At 35.8% G+C, this 17221-nt stretch overlaps 1 protein-coding gene across 2 annotated transcripts; it reads left to right on the forward strand.

The window, feature by feature from the left end:
* The first annotated feature begins 3286 nt into the window (after nucleotides 1-3286).
* On the forward strand, nucleotides 3287-12543 carry b4galt7 (xylosylprotein beta 1,4-galactosyltransferase, polypeptide 7 (galactosyltransferase I)). Of its 2 annotated transcripts, none has more exons than XM_042419638.1 (6): nucleotides 3287-3907; nucleotides 6484-6846; nucleotides 8157-8382; nucleotides 8501-8584; nucleotides 10270-10374; nucleotides 11325-12543. In XM_042419638.1, the coding sequence occupies exons 1-6, from the start codon at nucleotides 3855-3857 to the stop codon at nucleotides 11478-11480; spliced, it is 987 nt and encodes a 328-aa protein (XP_042275572.1). In that variant the 5' UTR covers nucleotides 3287-3854; the 3' UTR covers nucleotides 11481-12543. The 2 variants fall into 2 exon arrangements, with proteins under 2 accessions (XP_042275572.1, XP_042275573.1); XM_042419639.1 differs by having other exon boundaries at nucleotides 3289-3907; nucleotides 6487-6846.
* Nucleotides 12544-17221: the final 4678 nt, after the last annotated feature.

The raw sequence follows: 17221 nt of genomic DNA on the forward strand, positions 1-17221 counted from the left end.
GGCAGAAATTCTAACCTGGATTCAACACTTTTTGTGCCAGATATCATTTCAGTTGCAGTTGAACTTAATACAACGGCACATTTATAAACGGAGGCTGCTAGAAGGTCTGTAATTCACACTGTTTGGCTCATAATAATCTCAGTGTTAACAACATGCGGCTGTGTCCTCTGTGTACCTGCAGGATTATAAAGTTAATCCAGCAGAGGGCAGATCAGGACTGAATCCTCCCTGATCGACAGGAATACCTTCGATTCAGAAGTTCAGATTTTGCAACAGCGTAAACAAAACTGGAGGATGTTACTGTATCGTTCGTTTTATTATAACAACAGCAGAAGAAGAAGAGAAGCGGTGACGAGTGTTTGTTAGTTTCTCTGCCTCCGTCGCCGCTGTGGTTTGTTTCAGAGTTACATCCTGACATCCGGTCTCTGCTGTTAGTCGCTCACGTGTAGAGTTTTATTTTCTGAGAAACTGGACGTCAGACATGATTGACGGGGGGGATGAGGGGGGGGGGACGCCGTCGTGCTCACACGATGATAACAGGAAGCGCATCGGAGCTCTTAATCGACCTGTGCGCGGCTTTTGACGTGTTCAGTCACATTATCAGACTTTTTTTTGACTTCAATACGGACACTGATATGACATACCTTCAGCACTGGATGCTACTACCATCAAAATCTGAATAAACTCAGATTTTTTTACTTCGCCTGTGACGACATCAGATCAGATCTGTAGCAGGTTTCACAGTCGAGCTCTCTGGAAGTAAAAAAAAAAAAAGAGCCTCATTGTTCAGTTGCTTCGCTCTAGTTTATAAACCAGTTTACGTTGAGTGGAATAAATGAGATGTTTCCTGTTTTTTTTAAGCTTCTTCAAGAGCCAAACAGACAGATCACGTCAAAAAAAAAAAAAAAGTCCAAGATAATCGCTGGACAGAGGAAACACCTTCACAGATGAAGACGTTTACACGTTTAACTCTGCGTGTCTTTAGATGTCATCCTGCTTCTCTGTAGATCAGATCTTTCTGTCGATGAGACACGTTTCCTGCTGCAGAACATATCTGATGTAAATATTCCAGCTAAATTGAAGTTAAAAGGCTTCGGTGATGATGACGAGCGGCTCTCAGCTCTCAAGTCTGTCAGGTTCTTTTTTTTTTTTTTTTTTTTTTCAGTGAAATCTTACCAAATACAACAGTTTTTGTGTTTGTTACTGCGTCCAATTTGAATGTATGTTTCTGTTTTAGTCGGCTCGGCGGAGGCGTAGAGAGAATATTTTGGTATCGATCATCCATTAATTCTAATCAGATGAGAAGAGCTCGCTCCCTGGTGTTTTTATTATTAGTCGCGTCTGTCCGCTGTTACGCTGCCAGAGACGCCTCCTCCTACAGGTTTCTGTCCCATTTTCAGTCATTTTTCTTTTCTAAGAATTTGCTTTTTATTCGGGACAAAAAAAAAGCATCATGTGTGGCAGATCTCCTGTGTGAAAGGACAGTTTCTCAGTGATTAAATGATTAATTGTTGATTTGACACTGAGTGGATCTAGTGAAGAAAATTTGAAGAAAAAAAAAAAAACCAGCCCCATGAAATCCCTCCTCAGCGCTGCATCACCAGCAGCTCTGGATGATTGTTACCTGGAAGAACTAGACTCGGACAGACCCGAATCCTAAATATTCAGCGTCCATGACTAGTTTGTTCTGTGAGGAAAAAAAAGAAAAAACCCCGAGCAGAGAGAAGGTTTCAGATCCTCTGATGTTCAGTGAAAAGAAACCTGTGAAACAACTTTTTAAAGAAACGTTCTCGAGAAGGAAGAAATGTGACCTTTTTATTCTTCTTTTGTGTTTTTCTCTCTTCACTTATCAAGATTTTGTTCCTCTTTTTGTTTTCTGGTGGTTGTGTTGAAGATATTTTTTTTTTTTTTTGCTGCAGGTTGGTTTCAGAACTGTTAGAATTTTGGATCATTTGGTTTTTTTCGGCTGGAAAAGGGGCTTGAATTTATTTTCTAGAAAGATTCTGTCCATGTGAAATGTGTCTAAAATTGCACTCGAAATAAAGTTTTGTCACATTTGGTTTGACTGACTGAGTGTTTGATTGACAGATTTTACAGACTGTAACTGTATTACATCCACAGAAGAAATATGTTTTAATGAGATTTCAAAACAATGTAATTAAAATCAAACTGATCCATAATGATTTCACCTGCTTCCTAAAATAAAAATAAAACTATTTTATAGATTTTGTCTCCTTAGAGAGGAAAAGCAGTATTTTCAAAAAATGAAGTTATTTACAATAATATACATATTTGGGTTAATCTGTCAGTAACGTATTGAATGTAGGTGTTATATCAAATTTAAAAAATAAGAGTAATATTGTCCTAACTGCCTGCAGATGTTCAAATTAAACTTTTCTCTATTATTTATTTATACACTATATAGTATAAATAAAGTCTTTTTGAGTTTAAAGAATATATATTTCCCAGATTGTTTTAAACACTAAAAAAATTAACTATATCGTATTAGTTAGATGATATATGATGTAACTTTGTATTATGTGTCCTGTGTGTTATTTGCTTCATACTGTTTGTTATTGTGCTGTTTTATGTTTGAATTGTGACCTGCTGAAGAGACGTCAGATGAACATTAGCTTTAAACTCACTCTGATACATCAAATGGTAACAGTTCTGTTCAACACTGTACACACTCACTAATAAATAAAATAAAATATTTTCTGTTTGTTTTTTATTTTTTTGGGGAAAAGTTGATTCAAAGTTTTTTCTTGCACTGCCTTACATTATATACTACACACACACACATATATATATATATATATATATACATATATTTATACATGTGTACTCAGTGTGAAAGAGACGAGGACAAAGAAACAACCTACCAAAAACTGGTGATCATATGAACATGGCAGCACAATTAAATATATATTTATATTTATATATATATGTATGTATATTACTAAAAAAGTTAATAAAACTTGTGTTTTATGCTTTTCTGTTAAATTTCTAGGTTCACAATTTTTCAAGTCTATATAAAACAATGGTCAGATGGCCAAATGTACACAGAAACAGTTTGTTGGAAGTATTTTGCTAAGTTAGTCTTTTCAGTGCAATTATGAGATATAAGACATAATTATTAGATACTAAGTCATAATTATGAGATAAGGCCTCCAATAGTTTTTTTCCTTTGGTGAACGCAATGCTCCTCCATAAACAGAAATCTGCTGCTCCATAATCCAGTCCTGCAGGTGGCGGTACTGTTTATCAACCGCTAATAAACCCAAAGAAGAAGAATAAGAAGGTAGGAACCTTTACAGTTGTTCCCACTCGGACTCATACACGAGTCGGACAGTATTACAATCGGCTCCCGTTATTTTCTTATATTATGCGGCGTGAAATAACCGGTGAATGTTCCGCCGGTCGGTGCTTGTTTTGTTAAATGTTGAGTTTTCTCAGCCGTCGGCTCGGTTTGTGACGCTGAACACAGAGCTAAAGCTAAAGCTAAAGCTAAAGCTGGTTACAGAGTGCTACGTGTACAGTAACCGTTAACCGAAGCAGAGACGTGAATCCAGAATTAACCGGTTAGAAACACAGATTTATAACTTTATAGCCTACTGAGCAAATGTGTACCTGCCGTAAAACCGGACTAACGGAGGGTTTACCCGGAGAAGAGTTAGCAAAGAGTTAGCATGGAGGGCAGTTTGTGCTGCGGGATGGACGAGTGAAAAACTCTGAATATAACCGGGTTTAAACTCGGTTTGTTTTTCTCCTGCTGCTGATTTTATGTTTGTTTAAAGAAGTGAAGTTTCATCTTTATAACCGGACTGAAATCATTCAGCTGTGAGTCTGTAAAGATGATGTATTCATCGAGAAGGAAGCCTGTCCTCTACTTTAAAGAGGAGAGAAGGTAAGTTTATGTGTTTTTAATGATAATGATATTATTGTTTAGTTCAGCCAGTGGTGGAAAGTAACTAAGTACATTTACTCAAGTACTGTACTTAAGTACAATTTTGATGTACTTGTACTTTACTTGAGTATTTCCATGTGATGCTACTTTCTACATTTCAGAGGGAAATATTGTACTTTCTACTCCACTACATTTATTTAACAGCTTTAGTTACTTTTCAGATGAAGATTTGACACAATGGATAATATAACAAGCTTTTAAAATACAACACATTGTTAAAGATGAAACCAGTGGTTTCCAACCTTTTTGTCTTTTGACGTCTTACAAAAAGCAGTGTGTAGTCGGGGTCACATTTCACATGTCTATGAGTTGTTAACAGCTCCACCAAATAGTGATTTTTCCCTCTAAACTTCTCACATGCTTTCATTTCAATAAATGTTCAAATGATCCAATATTTCAGCAAAAATCAAAGATTAGAGAAAAAGTCCAAAAACTGAAAACAGATTTGTGTATCAGAACTTTGTTTTTTCTTCTTTCCTCTCCCATTAATCATCTCACCACCCCTCAGATTTATCTGCTGACCCTTTGGAGGGGCCCGACCCCTAGGTTGGGAACCACTGGACTAAACTAGCTAACTGTATATAAAGTAGTGTAAACTAGCTCCACCTCCAGCAGCTACAACAGTAACATGCTGCTCTAACACTGATGCTTCACTATTAATAATCTAATGATGTCATATATAATAATATATCAGTCAGAGGGACCAAACCACTACTTTTACTGCAATACTTTAACTACATCAAGCTCATAATACTTATGTACTTTTACTGCAATACTTTAACTACATCAAGCTCATAATACTTATGTACTTTTACTGCAATACTTTAACTACATCAAGCTCATGATACTTATGTACTTTTACTGCAATACTTTAACTACATCAAGCTCATAATACTTATGTACTTTTCCTGCAGTAAAGGATCTGAATACTTCTTCCACCACTGAGTTCAGGTGTTGTCGATGTTCAGTTTGTTCACTAGATTAAAAAGTGAAATGAAACCTTTTAAAAGTAACTCACTGTCTTGACCTTTCAAGAAATGAGACCTCAAAAGTTCCTCATCATGAAGACAGGAACAAGTAAGTAGGAACTGAACCAGTGGTTCCCAAACTGTGGTCCAGGGACAACCTGAGGTCCTTGAAGTTACTAGTTTTTTGTAAACAGATTTACTGGCTGCACTTATTTACATTTCTGATTATAGTTGTTTGCAAATTGAAGTTTACTGTTAAAAATATGCTCTTATTATTAATGGTATTTACTTTATAACTATAAAGTGTTTATATCTTTGCCACTATTCTTTAATAACCTAATTTAACACCAATGTTTAGAGCTGCAACGCTTAATTGATTAGTCAGTCAACTAGGGCTGCAACTAACTGTTGTTTTCATTATTAATTCATCTGTTGATTATTTTCTTGCTTAATGGATTAGTTGTTTGGTCCATAAAATGGTGAAAAATGGTGAAAAATAATTCTCAATGTCTAAGACGTCGTCCTCAAATGTCTCGTTTTGTCCACAAAGATCTTCAGTTTACTGTCACAGAGACTAAAGAAACCAGCAAATATTCACATTTGAGAAACTGAAATCAGAGAATCTGATGACTCAAAACGATAAATCGATTATCAGAATAGTTGGTGATAAATTTACTAGTTGACGACTTGTCGATTAATCATTGCAGCTTCAGATGAGACGCAGTTTGGGAACGCCTGCTTGTTGTTGAGTTTGACTCTGGTTCACTGTGTGATGCATGTGAGGCTCCGCTCTGCTGTTCTACATATAAACAGCTACCGGATGGATTGTTGTGAATTTAGTTCTAACATTCATGTTCCTCAGAGGACGATCCTCTGACTTTTCCTCCAGCGCCACCGTGAGCTCGACTTTATAGTTCTTTATTGAAATATATAGCTAACAATCATTGGATGGATTGCTGTGAAATTTGTTTTAGAGCTGCAACGATTAGTCGATGGACAGAAAATTAATCGCCGACTGTTTTGTTAATCGATTCATTCTTTGATTCCAGCTTCTTAAATGTGAATGTTTTCTGCTGCGGTGGAAGTATAGTAACAAAAAGAGGGACTTTGGCACTAAAAAGACTGTAACGTTGAAAGATATCTACTTGATTTGACTCATTTGGACGCTGAAGCTTCATATTAGCTTCAGATAAACTTTTAAATATATTTTTGCACAGAAGGAGGACTGTGGATTTTGTCCTCCATCACTTCCATGGTAAGGTCATTATGAAGGGATCTTCTAATGGTCAGTATGAACAGGAGGAATGATTACAGCAAGAAAAACATGTCTGCAACCAGCAAATATTTGGCCTTTTTGCTTTAAATATAAGTAGAACGATTATCTGATTATAAAATAGTTGCCTATTTAATTATCCGTTGATCAGCTAATTGATTAAATGACTAGTTGTTGCAGCTCTAGTGTGTATTGCCTTGACATATATGGAGTTGTTTGCATGTCACTGCTCTGCATGTTCAGCTGTTCTGACGGCGTTCTGCTCTGTGCGTCAGCAGGTTCCTGTCGGGGAAATGTACGATCTACAAGCTGTTCGGTCTCTGCATGGTGCTGGTGCTCGTCTCTCTGCTCTGGCTGCAGCTCAGCTGTTCAGGCGAGATGTCGGCCTCCATGAACAACGACGGACGCCTCCAGCAGCAGCAGCAGCAGCAGCAGCCGCCGCCGCCGCCCTGCCCGGCTGACAGTCGGGCGTCCGCGGCGGACGACCCCTCCTGGGGTCCTCACAAACTGGCCATCATCGTCCCGTTCAGAGAGCGCTTCGAGGAGCTGCTGCAGTTCGTTCCCTTCATGCACACGTTCCTCAACAAGAAGAAGATCCGCCACAAGATCATGATCATCAACCAGGTGGATCACTACAGGTCAGGACAGATCTGATGTTGGAACTTGATCTGGTTTGTTGGATCAGTGCCAAATAAAGACAAATCCAGATAATTCATTGCTGTTGATTTAGCAGCAATGTTTTGTCGATTGACTAATAAATTAATCAACATTTCTGGTTTATTAAACCACTAAGATGTTGTTTGTTTCTACAGAAGAGGATCTCCATCCTCATCATCATCATCATCATCACCATCTTTCATCCTCTGCTTCTTCACGTATCACTAGTGCAAAAACAGTCGATTAATTGATCAGAAGATAAATTGACAACAATTTATTTTTATTTAACAAACAAAAATCTTTTAGATTTTCTGCTTTTCTCTGTTTTCTGTCACTGTGAACTGAATATCTTTGAGTTTTGGACCAAACAAGACATTTGAAGACGACACTAGAGCTGCAACGATTAATCAATTAGTCGATCGATGGACTGTCGGTCGAACAAAATAAAACATTTGAGTCGTTACATCTGATGGATAAATTATCAATAGACTGAGGTTGGTTGAAGTCAAGCGTCCTTTTAATTCAAACAGAACATATGTAATTCAGGGGTATATATTGACGGCCTTGATGCCCTTTGGAGGCACCTTTAGTTGTTTACAGATTCCTTCTAACAGACCTAGACAAAGCTTTACAGAGCTCTCCCTTCCACATGATGACCATGACGTCCATATAACTGTCATAGCGTTCCCATCAAGACCCTGCCGCCAAATATATACATACATATGACCGTACCTACTGGACTAATACATGGATTTTTCTATCAACATCACATACAGAAAAATGTCCATCACATTTTTCAATATTTTCTGACATTTTATAGACAAAACAATTAATTAATTAATCAAAAAAATAATTGGCAGATGAATCTATAATGAAAATAATTGTTATTTGCAGCTCTAGACGTCGGCTTGTGTTTGTGGAACATTTGACGGACATTTATTTGGCGTTTTATGGAGCAAACAAAAACGCAATAAATCAGAAAAATAATTAATTGATAAACAATAAGATAAAAATGATTTTTAGTTGCATCAGTAGTTTAAACTATTTGTTTTTATGGCTCAAACTGCAGACAGACAATAACATTTCTGACCCGCCTGAAATTTCAGGCAGATGATCGATCGATCTGGTGATTAATCAGACGTCATGAACATCGAACCGCAACCGATCTGATAGAAACTCAAACTGGTTCTAAAGTTAATCTGAGGCATCAAACTTAATCCACATCGTTTGCCCAGTTTAACAGAGAAATCCAAACCTAACGTGAAGTGTTTTTTCTTCTCCCGTCGTTCAGATTCAACCGAGCGTCTCTGATCAACGTCGGCTACATGGAGAGCGGTAACGACACCGACTACCTGGCCATGCACGACGTGGACCTGCTGCCTCTGAACGAAGCTCTGGATTACGGTTTCCCGGAGGACGGACCTTTCCACGTGGCCTCGCCCGAGCTGCACCCGCTGTATCACTACAAGACCTACGTAGGAGGAATCCTGCTGCTCACCAAGAAGCATTACTACATGGTACTCACCATGCTGTCAGAACAGCCTCACAGCTAAACTCCAGCTGACGATTCATTAAGATTTTATCGGCTGAGAAAGAGAAAATAAGACTGAATGAACGGTGTGTTTTTTTTTGCAGTGTAACGGGATGTCGAACCGGTTCTGGGGTTGGGGCAGAGAGGACGACGAGTTCTACAGGAGACTGAGAAAAGCTGAACTTCAGGTAAACGTCTCAGAGATCAAAACACAAGTTAACTTTAAATTAATATAATTACATTTAAGGCTGCAACTATTTTGATAATCAACTAAAAAAAATACAAAATGTTTCTTCTAGATTGTCACATGACAGTAAAGTGAATATCTTGATGTTTTTGGACTGTTCATTCATTATAATCAACATTTTTCACTCTTTGCTGACGCTTTTATAGACCAAAAGATTGATAAATCATGAAAATAATAATATATAATAATAATGTTTGGATTCATAACTCTTAAAAAATAATTAATATTACTCAAGTTAAAGAGATAAATTAATTAACTAAATTGAAAATGTTTGCTCATATCTGAACCCAAAGAACATCTGACTGAACTGAAAATATAATAATCATTAAACAGGTGAAGATAATAATAATAATAAGAACCTTTCAGAAACAGGTTTACAAAGTGCTTTACTGACATAAGAGCAGATAAAACGATGAGTCATCACTGTCTGATCAAACAGAGATTATTGTTTTTGTCAAGAAATTTAAGTTTAAAGCAGCTGTTTGATTTATATTTCACTCTCTGACAGAGATGAGACGTGATGATATTTTATCAAACTCAAGTTTTACCTTCAACATTTACAAGAAACTCAAAGTCGTCTGAGAAGCAGAAACCGGACAGAACGTCATCATGTATGAGATGTAGATGAAATGTTTGACACGTCGAGTCGACAGCTGCGGAAACCGAAGCCGATCAGCTGATCAGAGTCGAACTGACGTGAGGTGATCAGCTGATCGGTCGGTGATACAGAGTGACGCGTCTTTACTCACAAACAATCTTTGTGTGAATTACAGACGCGTTGACAGAGAACTCACTCACGTCTCATTTCATCAACGTTTGTCTGCTGCTGCTGATCTCATCTGCTGCTGACGTCATTGAACCACAGACAGAGACGCTCAGACGCTGCTGCCTGAGCGCTTTCTATTGATCTGTGATCATGAAAAGACTGATGACAGATAAAAGCTTCAATAACTGATTCGTCTGGGTATTTTACTGGGAACCAGTTATCAATACCCACCTTTACCCTTTGATCAGTTAGATCAGTGTCTGATAAGTAAACATGATCAATATCTGTCCTGATGGTTGTTAATTCTTTATTCACAACAGTCAAATTGAGAAAAACAACGTAAAATATAAACAAGAACAAGAAGAGGAAACAAAGCAGGAATTCAGGATCATTCAAGAAGCTTTTAACATTCAATAAAAACAAATTAATACACAAGAGGAGGAAAAAATAAATAAAGGGATTAAAATTAATAATCAGGTAACATTAATCAATAGTTTTATGTTTAAAAATGGTTTGTTCCTTTTTTAATTTGCATTTTTACTAGAGAATTGTATTAGAGTTTATTATCAATTAGAAATAAGGTAAAGTTTGTTTTTCTATTGGTCCGTTTCATTTCATATATAAATATATAAGGAATTTGGCAAAAAATTGTTATATAAATAGTTGGATTAAAAAGCAAACATTGTTATCCGATCATGTGACCTGTTTTTATCTAGAGAGAAAGTTTTGCATATCAGTCAAAAATATTGTGAAGTACAAACAATAATAATAATAATAATAATAATAATAATAATAATAATAATAATAAGTGAAAGCTTGTTGATTCTTTGTTGCTTCTCGTGTGTTTTTCTTCTCTGAAGCTGTTCAGACCGAGCGGCATCACTACAGGATATAAAACCTTCATGCACATCCACGACCCGGCCTGGAGGAAGAGAGACCAGAAGAGAGTCGCAGCGCAGAAACAGGTGCAGACGTCGTCCGTTACCGTCGCATTCAGAGATAAAGAAAACCCACTCGCCTGTAAATCTGCCGGCTTTTAGAAAAAACTTCAAAAAAAAACTTCAACACATAAAGACTTTAATTATTTTAAAAACCACATCCTGTAACTCCTCCAGTATTTGGACAATATGAACTAAATGTTTATTTTCAGTCTGCATGTGAGTGTTTTTATTATTATTATTATTGTTATTATTATTATGTGCACAAGTGACTCAGATGATTGTTGAAAGTGCTGCAGAACATTTATGATATTTTTAGAAGAAGGCAGGTATTATAAAATCTTTTTTCTTCTCCCTGCTCCTTCAATCATAAAGTGTCTTATATGTTTTCACAAGTAGTAACTGATATTTTGTATAAAAATCTTGTTTTTGAAGTATCGATGATTAAAAAAAGAAAGAAAGGTGGAGCATCGAGTGCAGAAGACTTCCTGAACTTTATAACTAAACATCCAACAGATCATTTTTCTATCAACTGATGAACATTAGTGAAAAAACGTCCCAGAGTTTAAAGTGTCATCTTCAGCTGTCATGTCTGACAAAACAGTCAAAAACATAAATCCAAAAAACAAAAAAATATATAAAAATATAAAAATATAAATATCATCCAAAACAGAGAAAAGCAGCAAACCTTCACTGAATAATCGACTCTGTACCGTATCAGCTGGAATATAAGATATTCAGTTTTCTGCCATGTAAGACCACATTTTTGGCATTTTTGCTTAAAAAAAGATCCTAAATGATCAAAATAGTTGCTGTCGATCATGTAATTGATTCATCGACTACTCGTTGCAGCTCTAATTGTCTTATTTTCGGGGTAATACAGTAATAGATGATGATGAAACAGAGATAAAACCTCCACTAACACTGTTGAAAACTGTCAGCGTTAACCCATAAAACCTGTTCGCTTCTCCCTGCAGGAGCAGTTTAAAGTGGATCCGGAGGGCGGACTGACGAACCTTCGTTACCTGGTGGAGTCCCGACAGGAGCTGACGATCAGCGGCGCTCCCTGCACCGTCATCAACACCAAACTGGAGTGCGACCAGAACCAGACACCCTGGTGTCTTCTGAGTTAGAGGACAGACGCAGGACGGAGATCTGGCTTCGTTCTCCGAGAGGCTTTAATGTTTTTTTTGTTTCCGGTTTGTGCAGAGCGACTTTTATCTTGTTTTTTTTGTTTGTTTTTTTACTGAAAAGCACTGACAGATCTGCAGCTGCACCGAGCGGAGATGAAGAAATCAACTGTTGCTTTACTGGTACAAATCTTTAGTTTAATATCCCCTGAGGATTAAACAAACTACATTTCCCTCTTTTCAGGTACATCGACAATAAAACTGCTGTTTCACAAGCCAATAAAACATCACAGTGGACTAAAACCTTCTAACGACGGTCACTGAACCGTCAGGCTGGTCGGTTCAGTCTCCGACACGTGTTGTTTTCTCACCAACAGCAGAACTGAACTGGAAAATCCACCTCAGCGGAGCAGACGGAGACGGACTGTTACTCAGCTGTTTTTTTCTGAGCCAAACCAGACCAAGCTGAACTGAACTAAATAGAGGAGCATGGCCAAAATCAGCTGTTAAATTTTATGTCATTATTATTTTTTTTTTTTTTTTTTTGGTATGTGCGGGCATGGTGTGAATGCAAACTTAAAAGTCTATATTTTATATTCTGGGCTTGTGCAAAAGGAGCAGAGATGGCGGAGGGACGCCGATGCTAACGAAGCATGCTTCACCTGATATCTCAAACATCTGCCAAATACACATCACACTGTAACACCAGAGAGAGGTTCACTTTCACTTTGATCCATGTCGGACAGAAGGATCACATCTCAAACTCCTTTTAAAAAAACAAAAAACAAAAAGTATTTCACAAAACTCTGACTACTAAAGCTTCAAAAATATCTCATGATGTTTTTATTTTCCTGCTGACAGTGTTACAGTGAAGACAGTGAGGTCTAAATCTGATTTAAACTCTTCTTAATGTGGCGGGGAAAAGCAGGAAGTGTGCGTTTTATTTTGTTTTTACAGAAAGTCCCTCTACAAAGTAAACTGAGCCAAACTGAACTGAGCTGAATCAGATGATGATGATGATGCTGAGACGGTCTAGTAATATCAGCATAACTGGTTTCATATTTTTTTTAAAAAATGCACATTTTTGACTGAGAAGTGCCGGACTGAGACGTCTTTGGAGCCATTTATACTTTTAATTCAAGTGACTCAGATCTGATAAAATGCAGATGAGATTTAAGACACTTTTATTTACATCTGGATCCCAATTCTTTAACTTTTTTAACATTTTTGATTTGACAAGTCACTCCACTTTTTCTCTGCTACAGAAGGTGTTAATCAGAAGTCTTAATCAAAATCCATCCTGATAGTGATTCTCAAAGGCATCAAAAGTTATTTAAATAACATTAAGAGATACTTCATGTTTCTGAAATAAAACCTTTTATCTACTGATGACTTCCTGCTGGAGGGATGTTTATCCTCAAACTAAAATTTGAAATTAAAGGGAAAAATTAAAATTAGAGGAACCAACGAGAGCTCAATGAGAAGAGAGGTGACGATGACTGAGCCTGTAGTCGTAAAGATTCAGCAAACCCACTTATTGCAGCTCAGAGGAAAACCTGATGCCAATATATTTATTTTTGAGAAATATCCTTTTAATGTTTTTTTAAAATTATTTTTATTTTTTATTTTGTTCAAAACTTTTATGTCTTAAGTTTTTATAAATGAACTGCTTCATGGCTGTCTGATCCATTTTCAGGAGTGATTAGATCTCAAACGTCAGGAGAATTATCTTTAGCTAATACTTCATTTTCTTGCATAAAATTTTTAATTTTATCCATCAGAATTTTTTGTTTTTGTTAGGCTGGAAATGTTAAGCTCATCAATGTCTGCAAAAGTAAAAATCTGGGAATTTATTTCAGATCCAACTGGTTAAAAAAATGAGCCCAGAGACACAGGACAGTGTTTTAAGTATTTCTATTATGAAAATTATATTTAAGATTTGAAAAACGTTATAAACGGTTTTAAACTTCAGTCACGATTAACTTATTTTTACATTCTAACACTTACATGGACGGACGGACACTTAAATTCTTCACAGCCTCTACAAACTGCTGGTTACTCAACGATAAATACCAGAAATATACTGTCACATCTTATAAATCTACAGAAGAAAGACGTCCCTTACTTGTTAATTTACACCTGCAGACACTCAGGGCTCAAGATTGCTGGGTTGAAAATTAAGATTTGATTTTTTTTTTTTTCCTTTGAAATTTTTGGAATATGTACAAATTGGTTATGTGTTAAAAAATTTTCTCTCCATTACCACAAAAATATTTGTTTTTGTTGGTGGGTTCCTCTAATATGTTTCAGCTTTCAGAAAAAACTGAAACAGAAGTTTTGCAAATGAAAAGTGCAGTACAAATTAAATGAATTATTATTATTATTATAGGTTTTATACAATTTTACCTTATAAAAATGCAGAATTTTGGCTCCTTAAACCACCAAAAAGATCTCAAGAATCACTGAAACACCCCTTAAATAGATCTTCAACCCAGAGTTCTTCTGAATCTATCAACATACATCGTTCCCGTAGAAAACTCGACTAACGGTTCTGTTACAGTCTTGGTTACTTTGTGTAAACGTAGAGGGCTGCCGACAGTCTGGTTCTCTGTTGTTGTAATGTGCTGGTCGGCCTCTAGAGGGCGCTGTGGGGGGTTTTAAAGGGCCATGAGTGATGGGTTTAGACCATTACAGACCATGATGTCGTACTGATTTTATTTTCAAGAGACAACGGTACCATGTATTTGTACAATATTCAATATTTATATAAACCTGACGCTAAAAAATATCTTTTTGTCTGTCTGTTTGTATTTGTTGTGTGTGACTACTTTTCTACTTATTGCTCTTCTCGCCACATGTTAGGTCTATTTTTGCCAGAGAAGCTTGCGTCTTTAAATGTATATAAATGCCTTTTTATTCATTGACAGTTGACCTAAAATGAATGTTTAATAATTCATTTAATTTTTTTTTACTTTGTCCTCACACACAGCAAAATTACACTGCAAATTTATGATATAGTTCACATTAACATATTTTTATGTTTGTTGACAGATAACACAACAAGTGTCAAATTTCATCACAGCTTATAAATACTACCTGCAGTAGTGGAAAGTAACTAAGTACAAAACATCGAGTCCACAGAGAGACAGCACAAAGACCTATCAGGGGAAGAGCTCAGTAAATAATGAGAATAACAATGAAAAAGTTAAAACATTCATGGATTTTCTTGAACAAACTTGAAAAAAAAAACAGCGATCTGCAATCTTACAGGCAGTCATCACCTGGCACCTAACTGCCTTCAACTTAAAGATACAGACAGGTTCCAATCATCAAACTCAGTTTAAAATCTGTAATTAAATGCTACAGAAATAGCTTTAATATCAGAATGATCTTTATCAGTGATCTTTATAGGTGTCACTTTTAGACAGAACTGATAATGAGTGTTACATCCCCGAAAAGGTGTAGGGGGATGAGGGAAGTAACAATAAAGAATTACCCAGATAAGGATGAGTGGGAAGCAGAGATGTATAAAAAAAAATGAGAGAATTTATTATACAATATAAATGTGAATGTGTGAACAAAATAAAACAACAAAAAACGAGCCCCAGAGAAGCCGGTCAACGTACGAAACACAAACACAGTTACATAAAGTCAGACCAGGAATCAAATTCACCCTCCCTACAAGTAAGGAGTAATCTTACCAAATCAGTACAGAAACCACACATGTGGTTGACACATCAAAGCTGTCAAGTGAGACACACTGCCCAGACTGGAACTCTACTCAGGCTTTTAAAGGCAGGTGAGCTGATGACTGAGCACACCTATGCTCACTCTGTAAACACAGGGGAGGGTGCATCTAAAGAGAATGAGAAAAGAAGACAAATACAGGTGCACAGCACCAGGGCTGTAACAATGACTAAGCATAATTTATTTGCATGCAGACAGCACAGAGTCAATAAAGCTGTTGTTTTAAACATAGAACCTGACACAATCAACAAAGTTCAAAAACAAGACACATGTTGAGCTGACTGTCTCTATCAGCATTTTGGTTTTACCCTAAAATCAACTTGAAAACAGATAACCCTTTAATTCAGTTTTCGTGTGAGGTAGTTAAATCCTTACAAAAACATTTAGCCTTCGTTGGGGCATCTTTACTATCATGCACTATATGGAATAACCCCCTATTAATTTCCTGGAGGCAGAACACTGACGGATAATACATGGCAGTGTCAAGGTATGAATCATTTGGGGCACACTGTAAAAAAAAAAAATTATTTCACAGAAATTTACTGTATTATTTCAGTTTTGTTTTTAATTTTTTCTACAGTAAGTGTAAATGCCATAAAAACACTGTAAATTATTTTTATTAAAAATATTCACGATAAAATAAAGGCTGTAATCTGTAAATTAATTACAATTGTAAAATTAAGGCAACTTTCAGGTTTTTTTTACTTTAAATTTTATGTTAAAAAAAAGTTAAAAAAGGTTTAAAAAAGTAAAAAAAAAAAACACTTACCGTCAAATAACGGTATAAAAAACCTTTAGTTATTCTACAAAGAATTTTTTTTAAAATACAGATATTTACTGTAGATATTATCTGCATTTTTACAGTCCAACTGTTGTAAAATAAAAACAAAAAAAAATGAAATATTGCTAGAATGCTAAATAAATGTATAAATGTGCACAAAAAATGAAAAACTTTGCAGAAATACCTTAAAATTACTTAATTTAAATAATGGCTTGTTTTATACAGTATTCTTTTGTAAATTTATATAATTATCCAGTTTATCCTTAAGACTGCCCCATCAAAGCACACATTTCTGGATGTAAAACATAAAAAAATGATGTAAAATTATATTCAAATTATCCTCCTTCAACACCCATTAATGGTATCTTGAGAGCTTTAGGCTTTAATTGTATGTGATTATCTCATCTATTTACAGTAAATTCCTGGTAAAAATATTGGTTTGATACTGTACAAAAAAATAGGATCCTGTGAAAACGGCTTACAAAAACATAATTTTAATAATAATTACCTTATAAAAACATTATCTGAAAGTAATTACAAGCAACTATCCAATAGATCCACAGGCTTTCCCAATTAATGTATGAGATTTACTGTATATAAACAGTATTTGACAGTAATTACAAGCAACTATCCAATATATCCATCTGACACTCTTCTTCAGAGGGATATTTTTTGTAGCTCCCTCAATTTGTTTTGTGCATTGCATTGTGGGAGAATATTATCCATCAATAGCACACACAAAAATAAATCAAAACTCAATTTTGTCACTTTTCCACTATGAGCACACTAAACATTTAAACGTGCTGTATACTGAATGAGTGATCCAACTATGGTGAATGACGAATGAGCAGAATACGCTGAATGAAACTTAATGACTCTTTTGTCCACTCTACTGCTGTGATTTTTAGATATATATTGTATAGTCTGAATATACGTTCATATTTCTATCTCCAGTGGATTGGAAATGTGTTTTACTTCTTTGAGGGAGATGTCAATCAAAGACAGCCTATACAGGCCCACACACTGCTAAGTAGAGGGGCCTCTAGGGGCCTTTAAACTGGGAGAAACAAAGTAATTAAAAAATATATTGTTACTATATATATATATATATATATATATATATATATATATATACACACACACATACAAGGGATTTTGCAGCCTTAAAATGTTTATTTCATAGTTTTGGTTTCAGGGTGGGTTAACAGCAAAACAA

This window comes from Thunnus maccoyii, chromosome 8 (assembly GCF_910596095.1).
Source record: "Thunnus maccoyii chromosome 8, fThuMac1.1, whole genome shotgun sequence".
NCBI lineage: Eukaryota > Metazoa > Chordata > Actinopteri > Scombriformes > Scombridae > Thunnus > Thunnus maccoyii.